Source organism: Caretta caretta, chromosome 17, assembly GCF_965140235.1.
Source record: "Caretta caretta isolate rCarCar2 chromosome 17, rCarCar1.hap1, whole genome shotgun sequence".
NCBI lineage: Eukaryota > Metazoa > Chordata > Testudines > Cheloniidae > Caretta > Caretta caretta.
In genome coordinates this window covers 10,304,136-10,321,902 of record NC_134222.1, presented here as the reverse complement: position 1 = coordinate 10,321,902, position 17,767 = coordinate 10,304,136, and the positions used below count along the sequence as shown (strand labels likewise).

General features: G+C 46.4%; 1 protein-coding gene across 6 annotated transcripts in view; it reads right to left on the bottom strand.

Moving 5' to 3' along the window:
* Positions 1–17,767, bottom strand: part of SGSM2 (small G protein signaling modulator 2) — a 148,572-nt gene that overhangs the window by 38,457 nt on the left and 92,348 nt on the right. For all 6 annotated transcript variants that reach the window (XM_048823789.2, XM_048823787.2, XM_048823790.2 and 3 more), the window contains exons 4-9: positions 12,948–13,109; positions 8,533–8,600; positions 7,922–8,067; positions 7,303–7,437; positions 4,204–4,328; positions 2,061–2,128 (exon numbers count right to left, since the gene is read on the bottom strand). In XM_048823789.2, coding sequence (XP_048679746.2) covers positions 2,061–2,128; positions 4,204–4,328; positions 7,303–7,437; positions 7,922–8,067; positions 8,533–8,600; positions 12,948–13,109 — 704 coding nt within the window. The remainder of the gene's footprint in view (positions 1–2,060; positions 2,129–4,203; positions 4,329–7,302; positions 7,438–7,921; positions 8,068–8,532; positions 8,601–12,947; positions 13,110–17,767) is intronic.

The following is a 17,767-nucleotide window of genomic DNA, read 5'->3' as shown; positions in this document are numbered from 1 at the left end:
GTTTGTATTTTTATGTCTGATTTTGTAAGTTTTTAAGAGAGGTGAAACATGCGGGTACCCAAGACAAATCATACTATTGAAAGGGGTACAGCAGTCTGGAAAGGTTGAGAGCCACTGCTTTAAATCAACGGCAAAAAGTATGGGAAAATGTATAAAATCTATTACCTTGGAGGTAAATATTTCCCACCCTTTCCAAAACAGTGCTATTTTGAGTACATGGTTGCATTATCAGTTGTATTTATAACAACTTTACTGCCAGCTGTACAATTTAGAATTGTATTTCTGTCAACAAAGTTAGACTCTTTCTATGAGTTATGGCCCAGTTTGGGTTTTTTCCGCGATTGGATGCCCAATAACGTTTAAACATTACGTGATACAGAAAAACTGCACTACTTCCAGCAGCCACATCCTGACATGATAGCCATTACATTTTCTAGCTGATGGGTTACCCTAACTAAGAACCCTTTTAAAATCTGGCTCGTAGATTAAAAGGGGGGGCAGGGACGACAGTGTTATTGTTGTAGCCATGTTGGTCCCAGGAGCTGGGAGAGAGAAGGCAGGTGAGGTAATATCTTTGATTGTTACCTGTTTGTACAAGCTTTTGAGCTGCACTGAGCTCTTCTTCAAGCCTGGGGAAGGAAGCAGAGTGTCTGAGATAATTACAAGTTGGGAGAGATTGTTTAGCAGAAGGGGAAACATGCTAGAGATGGTCACAACTGAGAATTAGATTGTTCTGCCTAAAAGGGTTTGAAGTGGTCAGTTAAGAGTAGCAGGCAGGGTGGTATGTTACAAATTGTTCCAGTGAGCCATGGCCCTGTTGAGTATATATTTATGTATAAATATAGCAAGGTCATTTTATGCTATTAAAAAAACACCGTGGGGGTGGATAGTGGGTCAGAGATTGTTGTAATATGCCATCAATCCAGTGTGTCTATTCAGTCCATGATTTTTAGTGTCTAGCAAAGTTAACTCCCAGGTTCGTCTTTTGAGGTTGTTATGCAGGTTTCCTGAAGACTGATAGGTCAGGTACAGAGCAACCACTTTGTGAAAAGTGTTCACTTAGAGGGGATATGGCGTTTTTGTCCTTTATAATTTTTCGGTGTGTGTTCATTCAAGAGCGTAGCGATGGCCACGTTTTACCCACAGCAGTGTTATTTAGGGCAGTGAATGTTGTGATGGGCATGTGTAGTACCCATGGATCTTGAAAGGTGCATTGTGGGGGTGTTGAGCATCCTAGCAATGGAGATACCTCTGCAGGTTTGGCGTTTCTTGTTTCATTTTTTTTCTCCTTTTCCTCCGTGACTGGAGAGGTGTTAACTGGCTACTTCATCTTGAATGGTCCCTTGAAATATTAATTACTTATGCTACACAATCTGTTCCCCCTTGTATTTAGCTGTGACGCTCTGAGTACCTGTCCCAGACCAGAAGAAGAGCTCTGTGTAAGCTGGAAAGTTTCTCTCTCTCACCAATGGAAGTTGGTTCAACAAAAGATATTCCCTCACCCACCTTGTCTCTCTAATATCCTGGGACCAACACGGCTACAACACTGCAAAAATATTTTTAGAAACTTTTTAAAATAAAATGACTTGGCATCCAACAATTAAAATTACCCCCTTTCTGTCCCGCAATAATTAAAAAGCAGAGGCCAGATTTTCAGAGCAACTGAGCACCCACAGTTTACACAGCTTGTTGAGGTGCAGCCACATCTGGAGAGGATTGAGCCTGCTGCAGCCTTGGCTAACCCAGCTAGATCTCTGAGAGGAGAGGCCCATGTTTTTAGACCCACAGGTCCCAGGTGTGATCCCTCCTGCCAACAACCCACCCAGAAGCATTGTGTTACATCAACACTTAGGACAAAGTCAAGCCTCAAGAGACAACGGGAACAGCTTTTGGCCGAGGAGTTCCACGAAGAAACAAAGATAAACCTCTGTCTGCCTGCAAGGAAATAAACGCCGAAGAGGCAGCAAAATAAAACACGAACAGCATTAACATTCCCCCTGCAGAAAACAAGGCCCCTGAGCCTTTGTGGCACCCTATGGGCTGAAGAGGGTTATGCTTACGTTGCTGATGGCAGTGAATGCAGACAATCTGACTGAATGGCACTATTAAGGCGTAGTCCCAGTACACACTGAAAGGAAAAAAAATGCAAGAGATTAAATGGTTTTAATAATCAGTGGCCAGACTGCCCAGTAAAAGCACAGACACGGCACTAAATTAAGAGCAGCTTACTAAACTTGGCTGATTAAGTGGAATTTACGGTGAAGTAAAAGGCAGAGGAACGAGTTTGGCATAGCGTATACTGCTGAAGCCTGCAGGTTCACAGTCACTCCCCTCCCATGCACACAGCATTCATCTGCTGGCTAAAAACAAGAATCAAGTGCCCAGAGCATCACACTCAAGATGGTTTTGTGGCTGGGATTCAGGACACCTGGGTTCTATTTTGCCACAAATTACATGCAACCATCAAGGCAAGCCCCACGGGGCCCAATGTCGCACGCACCAATGAAATTCAACAGAAGCAAGATCCTTCCCTTAAACTGTGGCAGTAAGTTGCACAGGCTAGAAGCTTATCATTGAGATCCAGAGCGTAGTGAGACTCAAAGGAGGATTGGATCTTCCTAATGAATGCAAAACACTCCTGAGTTATAACCGTAAGAATTAAAACAGCTTTGAAGGGATATGAAACCTCTAGTTGGTTTATGCTGTGAAGCCTAATGATCGGGGGTCAGAAAGAAACATTTCCTAGGGGCACATTCTACCATGACTGCCTACTGCAGGGTTTCTTTCTCCTTCTTTTGAAGCAGCAGGTACTGGCTACTACTGAGACAGAATACTGGATTAGAGGGACCGCTCTTCTAATCAGGGGCAATCATATCACAGGGCTGCTTCGAGGATGGATTATAAAGTGCTTTGAGATCCTGCAATGGGCACCCGAAAAATGAGACTCGTGATAATGGGAGGCAGACTTTTTGTTCTCCAGCCCTGGATCGCTGAAATAAGACTTGTTCCTTTACAACGGGTCCTAAATCTGGATTATATTATCTGATGTATGCTGGGGCAACACTATGTGGCCGTCTCTGTGATCCAATGAGGCGATCCCAGTGAGCACAAATTGAAAACAAGAACTATTTCAGCATGGCCACCCAGCAAATCTTACTGATTTTTCCGAGTGTCCAGAATGTGTTTCATAATAAATTATTCTGGAAAATTGCTGAAATAACCTTTCAGAGTTATTGGAGAGTGGTCAGTTTGAGTCAAACTTGGAGAGTGGTCAGTTTGGATGAGCTATTACCAGCAGGAGAGTGAGTTTGTGTGTGTATGGGGGTGGGGGGTGTGTGAGAAAGCCTGGATTTGTGCTGGAAATGGCCCACGTTGATTACCATGCACATTGTAGGGAGAGTGGTCACTTTGGATGAGCTATTACCAGCAGGATAGTGAGTTTGTGTGTGTGGTTTTTGGGAGGGGGGTGAGAGAACCTGGATTTGTGCAGGAAATGGCCCAACTTGATTATCATGCACATTGTGTAAAGAGTTGTCACTTTGGATGGGCTAGCACCAGCAGGAGAGTGAATTTGTGTGGGGGGGTGGAGGGTGAGAAAACCTGGATTTGTGCTGGAAATGGCCCAACCTGATGATCACTTTAGATAAGCTATTACCAGCAGGACCGTGGGGTGGGAGGAGGTATTGTTTCATATTCTCTGTGTGTATATAAAGTCTGCTGCAGTTTCCACGGTATGCATCCGATGAAGTGAGCTGTAGCTCACGAAAGCTCATGCTCAAATAAATTGGTTAGTCTCTAAAGTGCCACAAGTACTCTTTTTTTTTTAAATAACCTTGCATTTTATTATCACTATTATTTGCATGACAGCACCTAGCAATCCCCATTCAGAGCAAGGCCCCGTTGTGCTAGGCACTGTACAAACATATGGTAAGAGACCGCGCACCTGCCCAAATGGGTTACAATCTAAATAGATAAAACAGACAACAAGAAGGCAAACGAAGGTACAACAAAGTGGAGTGACTCGCTCAAGAACACACAGCAGCCCAGTGGCAATAGAACCTGGTCTCCTGATTCCTAGCCCAGTGCCCTATTTGATGGAGCATGCTCCCTTCAGTTAAATCAGCCCTGTTGCTTGTCTCTTACTCCTGTTACAGTTAGCTGGGTGAAGTATACAAGATAGAGATCTAGCAAAGGGAATGTTACCTTTTCTCCAGCTCAGAGTCCCTCAGGGTGCCGTTCATGAGCTGATTGGGAGTCCATTTCAAAGTCAAGCTATCTGCTGACTGATGAAGGGAGAGATAGCCAAGAATTGCCTCCATGTCGTCTTTCTGTTTAAAACAATAAATAAAGAAAAGCACATGGAAATCGTGGTGTGTGTTATTGAGGAATAAGTCAGCTGTGATGAGAGATCCCCCAACAGGCCAACCCTGTCCCTTCAATTAGCCACATTTATTCAGTGCTTCGTCCCCTTCCAATGGCACTTGGACGTAGGCCATTAGCCACCATGATGGCTTACTCTGGAATCCCCACCTGGCTTCCAAACTCACATCTCCCCCACTAACAATTAGGGCTCTGGCGTACCTGATCTGCAGAAGAGCTGAGCACCCACAAATCCAACCAATGGGAGCTGTGGGCGCTCAACACCTCTGGAAATTGGAGAGGGATGAAGGTCGAAGCTTAAAGGTGACAACAGGCGTTTTCAGATCCACTCTGGTCCTGGGGACAGACCACTGGACATGGACACAAGGTCTTATTCCCAGGTCCACCTACCGTGTAACCTGGACCAAGGCACTTCCCCACTCTGGGCCTCCATTTTCACTTCCTCCCTTGTCCACTCGTCCTTCTAGAGAGTGGAAGCTCGTAGGGCAGGGACAATGTCTCATTGTGTGTTTGTACAGAACTACTGCTCGGGGGCCTGATCTCAGCTGAGGTCTCTAAGCGCTACCATAATACAAACTAATTAACGACACCCCTTCTTTATTCCTTGGCAAGTGGTCTGTGAATAGGAGCTGCAGAAACGGTAATAAATTAAAGCTCCTGGCAGGGCCGAGAGTTTTCTATCAACTCATAACCCTCTTTCAAGCAGCTTTCCTTCCTCTGCAGGTAAGATCTAGTAGCAAATCTGTCTTCTGGGTGTCTAACACTGTCAATTCACAGCATCAGTCCTGGGGCAGACTTAACACCTCCAAACCCACCAGAAATAAATTAGGCAGACACATCAACCCTGCTAAACAACCTTGTTGGACAGGACAAAAAAAAGGAAAAAAAAAAAAAATCGAACCCCCAAACTATTCCTAAAACGTGTGCGTCCACCCTTCAGTGGCCGAGGCGTGCTACTTGAATGATATAAGAGCTTTGAAACAAGCAGCCATTCATTGGTTTCTAAACTATATATTAATTGATCTAAATGCAAAATTATTCTTTGTATTGCAGTAGCACTGAGAGGAGCTAACTGAAATAAAAGACACCCCAACCCCCATTTGTGCTAGGTACTGTACACACACACACACAGAGCCTGCCCCGGAGAACATACACACATGTACGCACAGCCTGCCCCGGGGAGCCTACAATCTAAATAGACAAAACACAGTGTGGATGGGGGAACAGAGGTGAGGTGACTCACCCAAGGTCATGCACCAGGTCAGTGACAGAAGCCAAGACTAGAACCCAAGTCTCCTGACTCCCACCCCTCTAGACCACTGAGAACCCTCTTATTAGAGAGGCTCCTATTAGCAATCTGTTTAATACCAGCAAGTTAAAGAAGTATGGGCTGGATGAATGGACTATAAGGTGGATAGAAAGCTGGCTAGATTGTCGGGCTCAACGGGTAGTGATCAATGGCTCCATGTCTAGTTGGCAGCTGGTATCAAGTGGAGTGCCCCAAGGGTCGGTCCTGGGGCCGGTTTTGTTCAATATCTTCATAAATGATCTGGAGAATGGTGTGGATTGCACCCTCAGCAAGTTTGCAGATGACACTAAACTGGGAGGAGAGGTAAATATGCTGGAGGGTAGGGATAGGATACAGAGGGACCTAGACAAATTGGAGGATTGGGCCAAAAGAAATCTGATGAAGTTCAACAAGGACAAATGCAGAATCCTGCACTTAGGACAGAAGAATCCAACGCACCGCTACAGACTAGGGACCGAATGGCTAGGGAGCAGTTGTGCAGAAAAGGACCTAGGGTTACAGTGGACGAGAAGCTGGATATGAGTCAGCAGTGTGCCCTTGTTGCCAAGAAGGCCAATGGCATTTTGGGATGTATAAGTAGGGGCATTGCCAGCAGATCGAGGGACGTGATCATTCCCCTCTGTTCGACACTGGTGAGGCCTCATCTGGAGTACTGTGTCCAGTTTTGGGCCCCACACTACAAGAAGGATGTGGAAAAATTGGAAAGAGTCCAGTGGAGGGCAACAAAAATGGTTAGGGGACTGGAACACATGAGTTATGAGGAGAGGCTGAGGGAACTGGGGATGTTTAGTCTACGGAAGAGAAGAATGAGGGGGGATTTGATAACTGCTTTCAACTACCTGAAAGGGGGTTCCAAAGAGGATGGCTCTAGACTGTTCTCAGTGGTAGCAGATGACAGAACAAGGAGTAATGGCCTCAAGTTGCAGTGGGGGACATTTAGGTTGGATATTAGGAAAAACATTTTCACTAGGAGGGTGGTGAAACACTGGAATGGGTTACCTAGGGAGGTGGTGGAATCTCCTTCCTTAGAAGTTTTTAAGGTCAGGCTTGAAAAAGCCCTGGTTGGGATGATTTAATTAGGGATCGGTCCTGCTTTGAGCAGGGAGGTGGACTAGATGACCTCCTGTGGTCCCTTCCAACCCTGATATTTTATGATTCTAATGTGGGAGGAGGTCCGTTTGATGGGTAGGGGTATAAACCCATTTAAATTGGCCAATTTTAATCCCAGCTTGATCCCAGTTCTCGCCTTCCTTTTTTGTTTGCAGTACATATCACAGTTTAACTGGAGGGGGGTGGGGGTACCATTAGTGAGGTCTCTGCCTGGGAAAGGAGTCAAAGCTCCACCCAACACCCGGGCTGAGCCAGAAAGGATGGCACTCAGCATCCTTCCATCCCAGAAGCTTACATGGCTCAGACAGATGATGCATCTGCCTTCTGCTGGGCCAGCTCAGGATTCAGACACTGCCTCTGAAGCTGGATAGTCCAGAGAATAAGGCACTGGCTGGGGATTCACGGTACTTGAGTTCCATTCCTGGCTCTACCATGCTGAGCCAGCCAGCATTAATCTCGCTCCAGTAACATGAACTCAACACACTTGATGCTCAGATACTCACTGGCTGGACCAGGACATTATTTTTCCCATACAGCAGGTGAGTCCTTGAATTCTGGTGCAAAGACTCCACGTATTCTCTAGCTGAAGCTGCAAATCGGTCTTCCGACATGCTCCCGCTCGAGTGCTGTTTCCGGATCTAGGAGATACGAGAACCGTCGGTCAGCACACAGCTTACACGGTACCAGTCGCAATTGTATGAAGAGGCCGCTCAGAGCGGCAGCTCCGCTAAAAAGGGCATCTCGAGAAATCTCTTTCCGGATGGACTTACTTTCTGCAGCCCTGGACTTTACAGGCATGTGAGGGGCGCTCCCCCTCACCCCAGCCACAGAGGCTTGATCTTCCCCAAGGCAGGGAATCAGCATAGCAAGTGAAAGCCCTGGCGTCTCAAGCCACAAAATTCCAGATCTGGATCTCAAACCTCCCTAAATTTGGAGGGAACATTTGGAGCCAAATGGCCTTTCAGTTGTGATGAAGGCATGCACAAAAAAGCGTTCTCCATTCCTGGTAATAGGTGGAGGCTGCCCGTGGGTGTTATCTAAATACCCGTCCACCCTTCTTCCCCTCTTGTGGGGTTTCCTTCTGTGCCAATAACAGAGAAGGGGCATGCTGCAAATACCTACTCCCAGCGCCGGGCGTTTTGAGGGTGAGTCCTGGCGCCCGTGGGCGCCATGGATCCGGTGTCTCTGAACCAGCTCGTCGGCTGACGGGTCTGTCCAGTAGTGGTCAGCTGTTTTCAGCTTGGTGTATTCTAGTGCACACGGCCCAACTAGGAGGACAGTAATGAGAGAGGATCTTCAAGAAGAATGGACATTTGTTCACACTCATCCTCCAGGTCAGATGTTAAACTGAGGTCCTTTCTGCTCGTGTCTGGTGAAGTTAATGATCTCACAGCACAGGAGATAACCTTGACATTCTGGCCAAATTCCCTCGCTCAATAAACCAAGTGATGTTAGGAGACTGCAGGAGAAATATTGCTGAGCACTTAATATACAGTCACTGCGCGGTTAGTACCTCCAATTCCCTGCTGTGGGACACCACACCTAGAAAAGTGCTCTAAGAAAACCAAATTCGGTTCTGCTCTATCATCAAAGCCAGCAATAAATAGGAAAACAAGGTGATCTGTCTCCATTCCCCGCCCCCCCGCCCCCGGCTCTGCTTCTGGGAAAATGCAATAAGCAACAAAACAAAACCAAACCCTAAACCACCCGGAGCGAAAAATGAAAGTACTTACCAAGGAGAGAAGCTAGGATTGGTCCATAAACAGGATCTGCCAATAAAGCTTCTCTCTCATAATATTTGCTGGGAATAAAAGATGGAAGTGGATTAGAGTCTCGTGTTGGTATCTTCAAAAGCTCCCAAGTCACTTAGGAGCGTGAGTTCCATTGACTGCCACAGGTACTCATGCTCCTGAGTCACACCAGTGTTTTTGAAAATGCCATCCATTGCTAGTTCCTACCACAGCCTGCCCAAAAAGAGTCAAAGGCCTCCGGGGGGAGAGGCATTCTCCAGAGCTGCGGTCCAACTCTTCAGCTTTGATCCTGCAGACAGGCACTCTGGGAGCATACTGTTATTCCCCGCAACCCTGCTGAAGTAGCTGGAAGGGTAGGCTGGAATAAGCACATGCACGGGGGTAAAAGTTTGCAGAAGGAGAGGTTCAGTTTTGAAGCAAAACCACAAAAACCCTACTGAAACGTAATTCTGCAGCCAAGCGATCATCCCAAGGGCAACTGCAGACAATCGAGTTACCTGGGTCTCTTAGACAGGCTCTACATTAAGGTAATCACAACTAAAAACGGAAAAAAGTGATTTAATCTATTTTAAAAATATGTTTATATATAAAATTATGAACAATTTTTTTGTGTAAACTTGGAGTCAACCATTGCAACACCGCTCTTAGTGCAATACACAAGAAACTTCGCTCCACAGATCCAACACCCACCCCAGACACACTAAGAAATGCGTCATCTACAGCCACAGAGTCAGATACCATGGAATTTGCTCTGACGAGAAAGATCAGGATACACCCTAAACACACTTAAAATCGCCATCACAAAACAAGGACACTTCACCAGAGAAGTAGATCGCATCATGGAACGGGCCCACACACCCCAGGAAAGCATGCTTCAATACAGAAAACAACCGCCCACTGACCCCAATATAGGGAATCAAGCAGCAATATTTGATGGAAACCACACCCTGAAAGAAATATTTCCCAAATCCCCTCTTCTGGCCCTCCAACAACCTCCCAGCCTCGCCAAGCTCATCATCAGAAGCAAGCTCCCTACAGACCAGGACATAGCAACTCAAAGCAGCACCAGACCCTGCCAGAACAATTGATGCAAAACCTGCAGACACATCTCCCCTGCTATAATGCTCCATACCCCCCACAACACACCGTTCAAGGTCCATGGGTCCTACACATGCCTATCAACACATGGTGTATCTCATCCCCTGCATCAAATGTCCCAACAACCATGTGGGTGGAACCAGACAATCACTATGCTCTTGAATGAACTCACACAGAAAATTATAAAGGACAAAAACACCGTGCACTCTTGGGTAAACACTTTTCACACAGGGGTCACTCCATATCTGATCTTTCAGTACTGATCCTCAAGGGAAAACTGCTCAACACCTTCAAAAGATGAGCCTGGGGACTTAAATTCATAACTCTGCTAGACACCAAAAGCCTTGGACTTAACTGGGACACTAGTTTTATGACAATTTGTAACATACCACACTGCCTGCCAACCTTTAATTGTGTGAACCCCTTACGCTTAACAATCCGTCCCAACTTGTATTTACCTTCCCCAGATCTGTAGAGTTGTGTGTGGTTCGACAACTTGTCTCTCACACCAACAGAAGTTGGTCCAATAAAAGAGATTACTTCACCCATCTTGTCTCTCTGAACAGAATATCATTCTGCTTGTATCTTCCACTAGATGGGGCTCAAACTCTATGCTATTTCCAATTTCCTAAAGGCGAAGCCACCAAAACACCAGAGATTCAAGAAGTGATGTAATCCCACTGATCAGAAATATTCTCTTGCTTTAAAGAAAAACTTTTTAGCATAATTGGCATGGACTCAAATTACAAGGAAAACACAACAATACAAAACAAAGAAACAACCTTGATGCTGCTTTAGAAGCAAAGAGACAAGACACCCCTCATCCCAGGTCCGGGACCCAAGACTGGCAGGGCTGGATTGGGAACAGGTACAGGACTAGACTGGACTGGGAACCAGTTTTACTGACAGACGATTGGATTGTCCAATTCAGGCACCTACGACAACATGTGCTTGCAGTGCACCAGATATGCACATCTCCATGCTTTGTCGTTGGCCAAGCGCAGGTGCAAACAGAGCACCTGGTTTGCAGAGATCATTTAGGCAGTCGTGCACACCTAACTTTGAAGCTATGGCCCCAAATCTTGTTGATTGAGGAAGTAACCATTATACTCCCGAAAAAGGGGTGCATTTCTGAAAGAGATCGTGGGCCTCACTCATGCTACCCTGCTATCAGGAGAAAAACTGGCTTAACACAGGAGGAGAGTTAGCTCACCGGTCTTCACAGGATATCCCCATGCTCCATACCTCCCCAACACACAAATCACAAACGGCTGTTTAAGCAAACTGGGATCAGATGCCCCCAACAAAATAGTTTTTTTGATCATCACTAAGACCTTTCTCTTCCCTCTCAACGGGAAGACAGAACAGGTAAATATATTCCTCTTCTGACCTGCTTCCAAGGAAGACCTAACCCAGATTTTGGAAATACTGTGTGAAGACTGACAGAGTCTAGCCACTTTGGCAAAATACCTTGTTTGGCTCAGTCCTTTTTAGCCTTGGAGACTCAGGTTTGGGGCAAGGCGAATCCTTATAGGTGACCCAGAGTCCTTCTACTCCTCTCCTCAGTCAATCCCTGGTGCTTATTTTCCTTCCCTTCTGGGGAGCGAGTGCAGCCTCCCTATTGGGAAGGTTTGGTGTCTTGCTGCAAACAGCCTACTGGCAGCTTCCCTGCTCCTCTCACTCCCTCACTCTCCCCCTCCTACCACCCAGGGGACAGTTTAAAAAGGTCCCAAGTAGTTGGAGTCAGCTGAAACTAATTGGTTCCCTAGCAACCCCTTCTCCAGCTGAACCTTATTGCCCTTGGTTATCTCTCCTCAGTGGATAGGGAGGGGCCTTTTAATCCCCTGGGACTAATTACTACAATCCCATTTTGTAGCTGTTTGTCCTGGGTTTACCACAATACTTTAACTGCCCCCGAATACCATTCTCCTTTGCACAGCCAAGCATACCCGTCTCCACGATAAGAGCAAAGCAAGTTACAGACATGCTGCAGACATGCTCTCGGTTTGTGACTAGCCTAGGCCAGGCCTCAGGGTTTCCACCATTCCTTTATTCTGAGACCACCAAAGTCTCCCCAGGATACTCCTAATTCTGTTGCGTTTGCTGTAGGGGTGGAGGAGATAAGGTGAGGACAACCTCCCTGGGGAGCCCAATGCCTAGGCACGGGGCCAGGAGGAGACTTGAGTAGAATGCCAAAGAGTTTGTCCATGTCTGCTAGAATCCAAATGCATCACGTCCACAAGGTGCCTGAGCTCTCTGCAAGCCTCGAAGGGGGAAATCTCCATCACAAACGTAACCCTTCCAAATAAAGGCAACATGTCGTCACAGGATTGACCGACCCCAATCAGACCTTCCTACAGTGTTCTAAATTTTCACTCCTCACCTCCTTTTGCTCCCCTTTCCTCTGCAGAGCACACATGCCCTCCTGGCACGCTACAGCTTCTCGCTTAAGAGTCTCAAAAGCACCTTAATGACTTGGGTGCCTAATTCTTATTGCAATGTGCAAGTCAACAGAACTTAGGTGCCTAAGTCACTTAGGGCAGTGGTTCTCAACCAGGGGTACATGTACCCCTGGGGGTGCACAGAGATCTTTTGGGGGTACATCAACTCATCTAGATATTTGCCCAGTTTTACAACAGGCTACAGAAAAAGCACTAGCAGAGTCAGTACAAACTAAAATTTCATACAATGACTTGTTTACACTGCTTAATATACTATCCACTGAAATGTAAGTACAATATTTATATTCCAATCGATTTATTTTCTAATTATATGGTAAAAACAAGAAAGTCAGCAATTTTTCCCGTAATCGTGTGCTATGCCACTTCGGTATTGTTTTGTCTGATTGTGTAAGAAAATAGTTTTTAAGTGAGGTGAAACTTAGGGTTCGCAAGACAAATCAGACACCTGAAAGGGGTCCAGTAGTCTGGAAAGGTTGAGAACCACTGACTTAGGGTCCTTTGATAATTTTACCCCTACACTACAGCCAGCTGACATTTTGCAAAGTTTTAAAAAAAGTAGTAAAAAATACATTTATTTTAAATGTGTAAGATTAATTTACTAGTTCTTCGAGCTCTCCCGCAGGGTGAGATTTAATTGAAACTTTGAAACATTGAGGAAATGTTTCTAAAACAAAAACACAAATTGTGGGGATTATTTTTTTTTTTTTTTAAACTTTTTTCTGCTCAGCTCTGGTTTGCGGATGGGACACTGATGACGTTCGCTACTACAAAGACACAGCGCACGTTGGTCCGACAAACAAAACCTTTGTGCTGCCAGCTGTTTGCCCCGCTCTTTACCTGCAGTTGTCCACCAGGTACTGGACGATTTTGTCCAGCACTTTCTCAATCAAGGCCGTTCGCACCCAGATGTGTCTGATGGCCTGCAGCGTCAGGACAGGTGTTTTGCTTGAGGTAGACCCCTGCCTCTTGAGGGATTCCTGGCCATTCGGTTGATTTTTCCTGCAAAAGGGATACAGTGAAAGTTGTTGGAGTCGATTTTTACTTTGACAGAGCTCTGCGTGCACATGTATTGGAATACACAAAGTGCATCAGATGAAGTCAGATGTGGTCACTATGTTTTATGTTCACCGTTGCATTGGGGTGCTAGGATCCAGAATTTTATTCAGCCCATTATGAAAATAGGGTCAAAAGTGATGAATCATTTGGGGTGCCTCCATTTTGGGGATAACCAGACAGAGGTTTAAAGGGGCCTGATTTTCAGGGGCCAGATGTTTAGTACCCTCTGAAAATCAGGTCCCTTCAAGGCATCTCAAGTTGGAACCCAACTACTGGGACACTCAAAATCACTAGTCACTTCACAGGGATCTGTTTACAAAAAAAATCAAATCTGAATCCACATGCAGTTTTTGAAATCTCCTCCAAATGTGGGGGCATTTGGGATTCCATCTTATTTTCCCACTGTAGATTGGCTCCATTAGATTAGATAGACTGTATAGCAGGTCCATTGAACCCAGAGCAGCTGCTATTCTGGTCTGTTTGAGACTGCACCCAACAGAGCAAAAATCTAAATGTTCCAGAGAATCAACTGCCTAAAAGGCGCAGACGTTTATTTCTAATCAAATACAACTGCAAACTTCACTTAGCCCTTGCATAGCTGCAGGAAAGACTGTAGAAAGGATGGATGCAGACATTCAAATATTAACGTTTGGAGACTCATCAACTGCATTTCGACAGCATCCCCCATCCTAAAGGATCTCAAGGTGCTTTGTCAGCTGTGTATGTGACAGCCAGCTGCTACAGCTTGGTTTAAGAGCCAAAGATTTCTAGTTGGAGCCATAAGACTCTAGATTCCGTGTGGATCAGGCACAGCGGGGGACCTGTAACAAACACTGAGCAATGGGTTAAACATTCATTCAGCACCCAAAATGCAGCCACCTCTGGGATGGAAGGCAGCAGCCCCATGAATAAGACAGTCGGGGGAGAATAATGGAAAATCTCTACTCTTATGAAAGTTCCATGAGATCTTTGATGGTTACAGAACAGCCATCGGGGTCAAATTTTAAGGTCACGTCCAAATGATCTGAGTTGAGAACCAGAAGGCTTGGCATGAGATGTTAACAATGAATTCAGGGTTTCCAAAGGGCTAGCCAGTAGCAGTGCATTTGATCAAAACTCATCCAAGTCCCAGTGAAATAAACGAAGGAGTGGGAGGTGGCTGGCCAGGGGCTGCGGTGGCTACAGAATACACCTGCAAAGCAATGCAGAGCTCGGTAAAGGAGGGGAGTTAGAGGGAGATGTACGCAGAGCCCAGCCAGTTCCAAAGTTTGGGAAAGGTGCACGCCAGGCAGCAGGACAGGACAAGAGGTGGGGCTCATCTCAAGGAAACAGATAATTCAACGGAACGGATGATAGACGCTGAGCCAGACTCAGCCCTGGGAGGCATTAGTGGATTATGCCAGGGATGAATTTGTTCCACTGTCTCAGCCAATCTGCTCTTAAATCAGATCAGACTTTGATGGTGGACAGTGCGCCAAATGCAGAGGGTCAGAGTTGAGTTCCGAGCGCTCTTTTGCACGCCGTACCCAGCAATGCGGTCCATGTCCAGCAGCAGTTCCCATGCTGCAGGTTATCGATTGGCCTGCCTCGACCCTACTTTCCTTTGGATTTTTTTAAAAGCAGCCTCCAGCCTATTAAAGGGAATGGCTCAAATGCACACGCTATTCCTTATCGATCGATTCTTAACATGAGCTACTAACCCAGGGCCAGATTCGGGCTGACCCCCCTCAGAGGTGCCCAGGCATGCCAATTCTGACCTGCACACACTCCCTCCCCAGGCCATTTCTTGGTGCAGAGATTGACAAGCCCAGGTCACAGTGGGAAGCGGTTTAGTGAGCTGCGCAAATACGAAATTGACACCACTGCCTTTTCCCAGGTTTTGCATTCCACTGCCCAGACAGCACACTGGCTGGCCCATCCCAGTTTGCATCAGCCTCCCATCTGCTGTGCACGGTTGTCCCCACCTCCCCTTCACACTTGGAGCCATGTTCATAGAATCATAGAATATAAGGGTTGGAAGGGACCCCAGAAGGTCATCTAGTCCAACCCCCTGCTCGAAGCAGGACCAATTCCCAGTTAAATCATCCCAGCCAGGGCTTTGTCAAGCCTGACCTTAAAAACCTCTAAGGAAGGAGATTCTACCACCTCCGTAGGTAACGCATTCCAGTGTTTCACCACCCTCTTAGTGAAAAAGTTTTTCCTAATATCCAATCTAAACCTCCCCCACTGCAACTTGAGACCATTACTCCTCGTTCTATCATCTGATACCATTGAGAACAGTCTAGAGCCATCCTCTTTGGAACCCCCTTTCAGGTAGTTGAAAGCAGCTATCAAATCCCCCCTCATTCTTCTCTTCTGCAGGCTAAACAATCCCAGCTCCCTCAGCCTCTCCTCATAACTCATGTGTTCCAGACCCCTAATCATTTTTGTTGCCCTTCGCTGGACTCTCTCCAATTTATCCACATCCTTCTTGAAGTGTGGGGCCCAAAACTGGACACAGTACTCCAGATGAGGCCTCACCAATGTCGAATAGAGGGGAACGATCACATCCCTCGATCTGCTCGCTATGCCCCTAATTATACATCCCAAAATGCCATTGGCCTTCTTGGCAACAAGGGCACACTGCTGACTCATATCCAGCTTCTCGTCCACTGTCACCCCTAGGTCCTTTTCTGCAGAACTGCTGCCTAGCCATTCGGTCCCTAGTCTGTAGCTGTGCATTGGGTTCTTCCGTCCTAAGTGCAGGACCCTGCACTTATCCTTATTGAACCTCATCAGATTTCTTTTGGCCCAATCCTCCAATTTGTCTAGGTCCTTCTGTATCCTATCCCTCCCCTCCAGCGTATCTACCACTCCTCCCAGTTCAGTATCATCCGCAAATTTGCTGAGAGTGCAATCCACACCATCCTCCAGATCATTTATGAAGATATTGAACAAAACCGGCCCCAGGACCGACCCTTGGGGCACTCCACTTGATACCGGCTGCCAACTAGACATGGAGCCATTGATAACTACCCGTTGAGCCCGACAATCTAGCCAGCTTTCTACCCACCTTGTAGTGCATTCATCCAGCCCATACTTCCTTAACTTGCTGACAAGAATACTGTGGGAGACCGTGTCAAAAGCTTTGCTAAAGTCAAGAAACAATACATCCACTGCTTTCCCTTCATCCACAGAACCAGTAATCTCATCATAGAAGGCGATTAGATTAGTCAGGCATGACCTTCCCTTGGTGAATCCATGCTGGCTGTTCCTGATCACTTTCCTCTCATGCAAGTGCTTCAGGATTGATTCTTTGAGGACCTGCTCCATGATTTTTCCAGGGACTGAAGTGAGGCTGACTGGCCTGTAGTTCCCAGGATCCTCCTTCTTCCCTTTTTTAAAGATTGGCACTACATTAGCCTTTTTCCAGTCATCCGGGACTTCCCCGGTTCGCCACGAGTTTTCAAAGATAATGGCCAATGGCTCTGCAATCACAGCCGCCAGTTCCTTCAGCACTCTCGGGAAGCACTCATTTCTCTTCCCACTGGCAGCGAGCTTCGTATTTCCTGCTACCCAGGAGTATATTGCCTTACAGGCCAATATGGATTATTCTTGACACACACAGTCGTACGCGCGGAACCTTGCCAGGGATGCCTTCTGATCCATGTAAACATCCTTCTGAACCTTCCCTCCACCCTTTTTTGTTTCTTTCTGATGCACTAAGGTGACCTGAAACGGGAGCGCTTTTTCTCTCCCCCACCACCCCACGTTTTGCATCAACACTGCTTGTGCCATTAGTTAGGCAGCACCGAAGGAGAACGCTGCTCCATCCAGAATGCCGTCAATGCGGCAACCAACGAATAATATAAGAAATGAAGACTATAAATACAATCATCAGAACAGTCACCCTGGACGCTTCACCTAACTAGGCAGCGCACAGGACGTAGAAAACAATTTACGGTAACGTGCTCATGGGTCACATTCCTGCCAAGTGCACTTTAGTCCAAGAGCCGACGCGGGAAAGCACTTACGCACGTGGACTAAATCCATTAGATTGGAAGCTCTTTGAGGCAGGGACAATCTTCTTGTTTGGTGTTTGTACAGCGCCTAGCACAATGGGGTGCTGGTCCGTGACAGGGCCTCCTAGGTGCTGCCACAACACAAACTAATAGCCATAAGAATATCAGTGCCTCGTCAAGGCAGCTCTTAACTGTGGGGCAGCGTAGGCATGCCCTAAGTGCTGTCCTAAATAGGGATGCTTCTGTGAATCAGGGCCTCAGGATATAGCAGGGAGCCAGTTTCTCAGATCTGATACATTCAGCGAACTGAATTCAAGTCTCCTCTGCTCTGTTTTGTTAGAAGTCACAGCTGGAGGTCCCGGAGCAGTGGACTGGGAGCTTTCTCAGCCCTTAATTGAAGGGGCGTGGATGTTGAATTTTTAATAAAAGTGTCTTTCTGCCAAACGTTTAAACCAGACCAAATAAAATGGAAATAGGCAGAGATTTTAAATAAATAAAGAGGCAAAAAAAAAAAAAAACTGGAAAAGGAAAGGGTTTATTAAACATACATCAATGAAAGAGTTTGGTAATAAAAGGAAGTTAAATAAAAGGTAAGCGTTG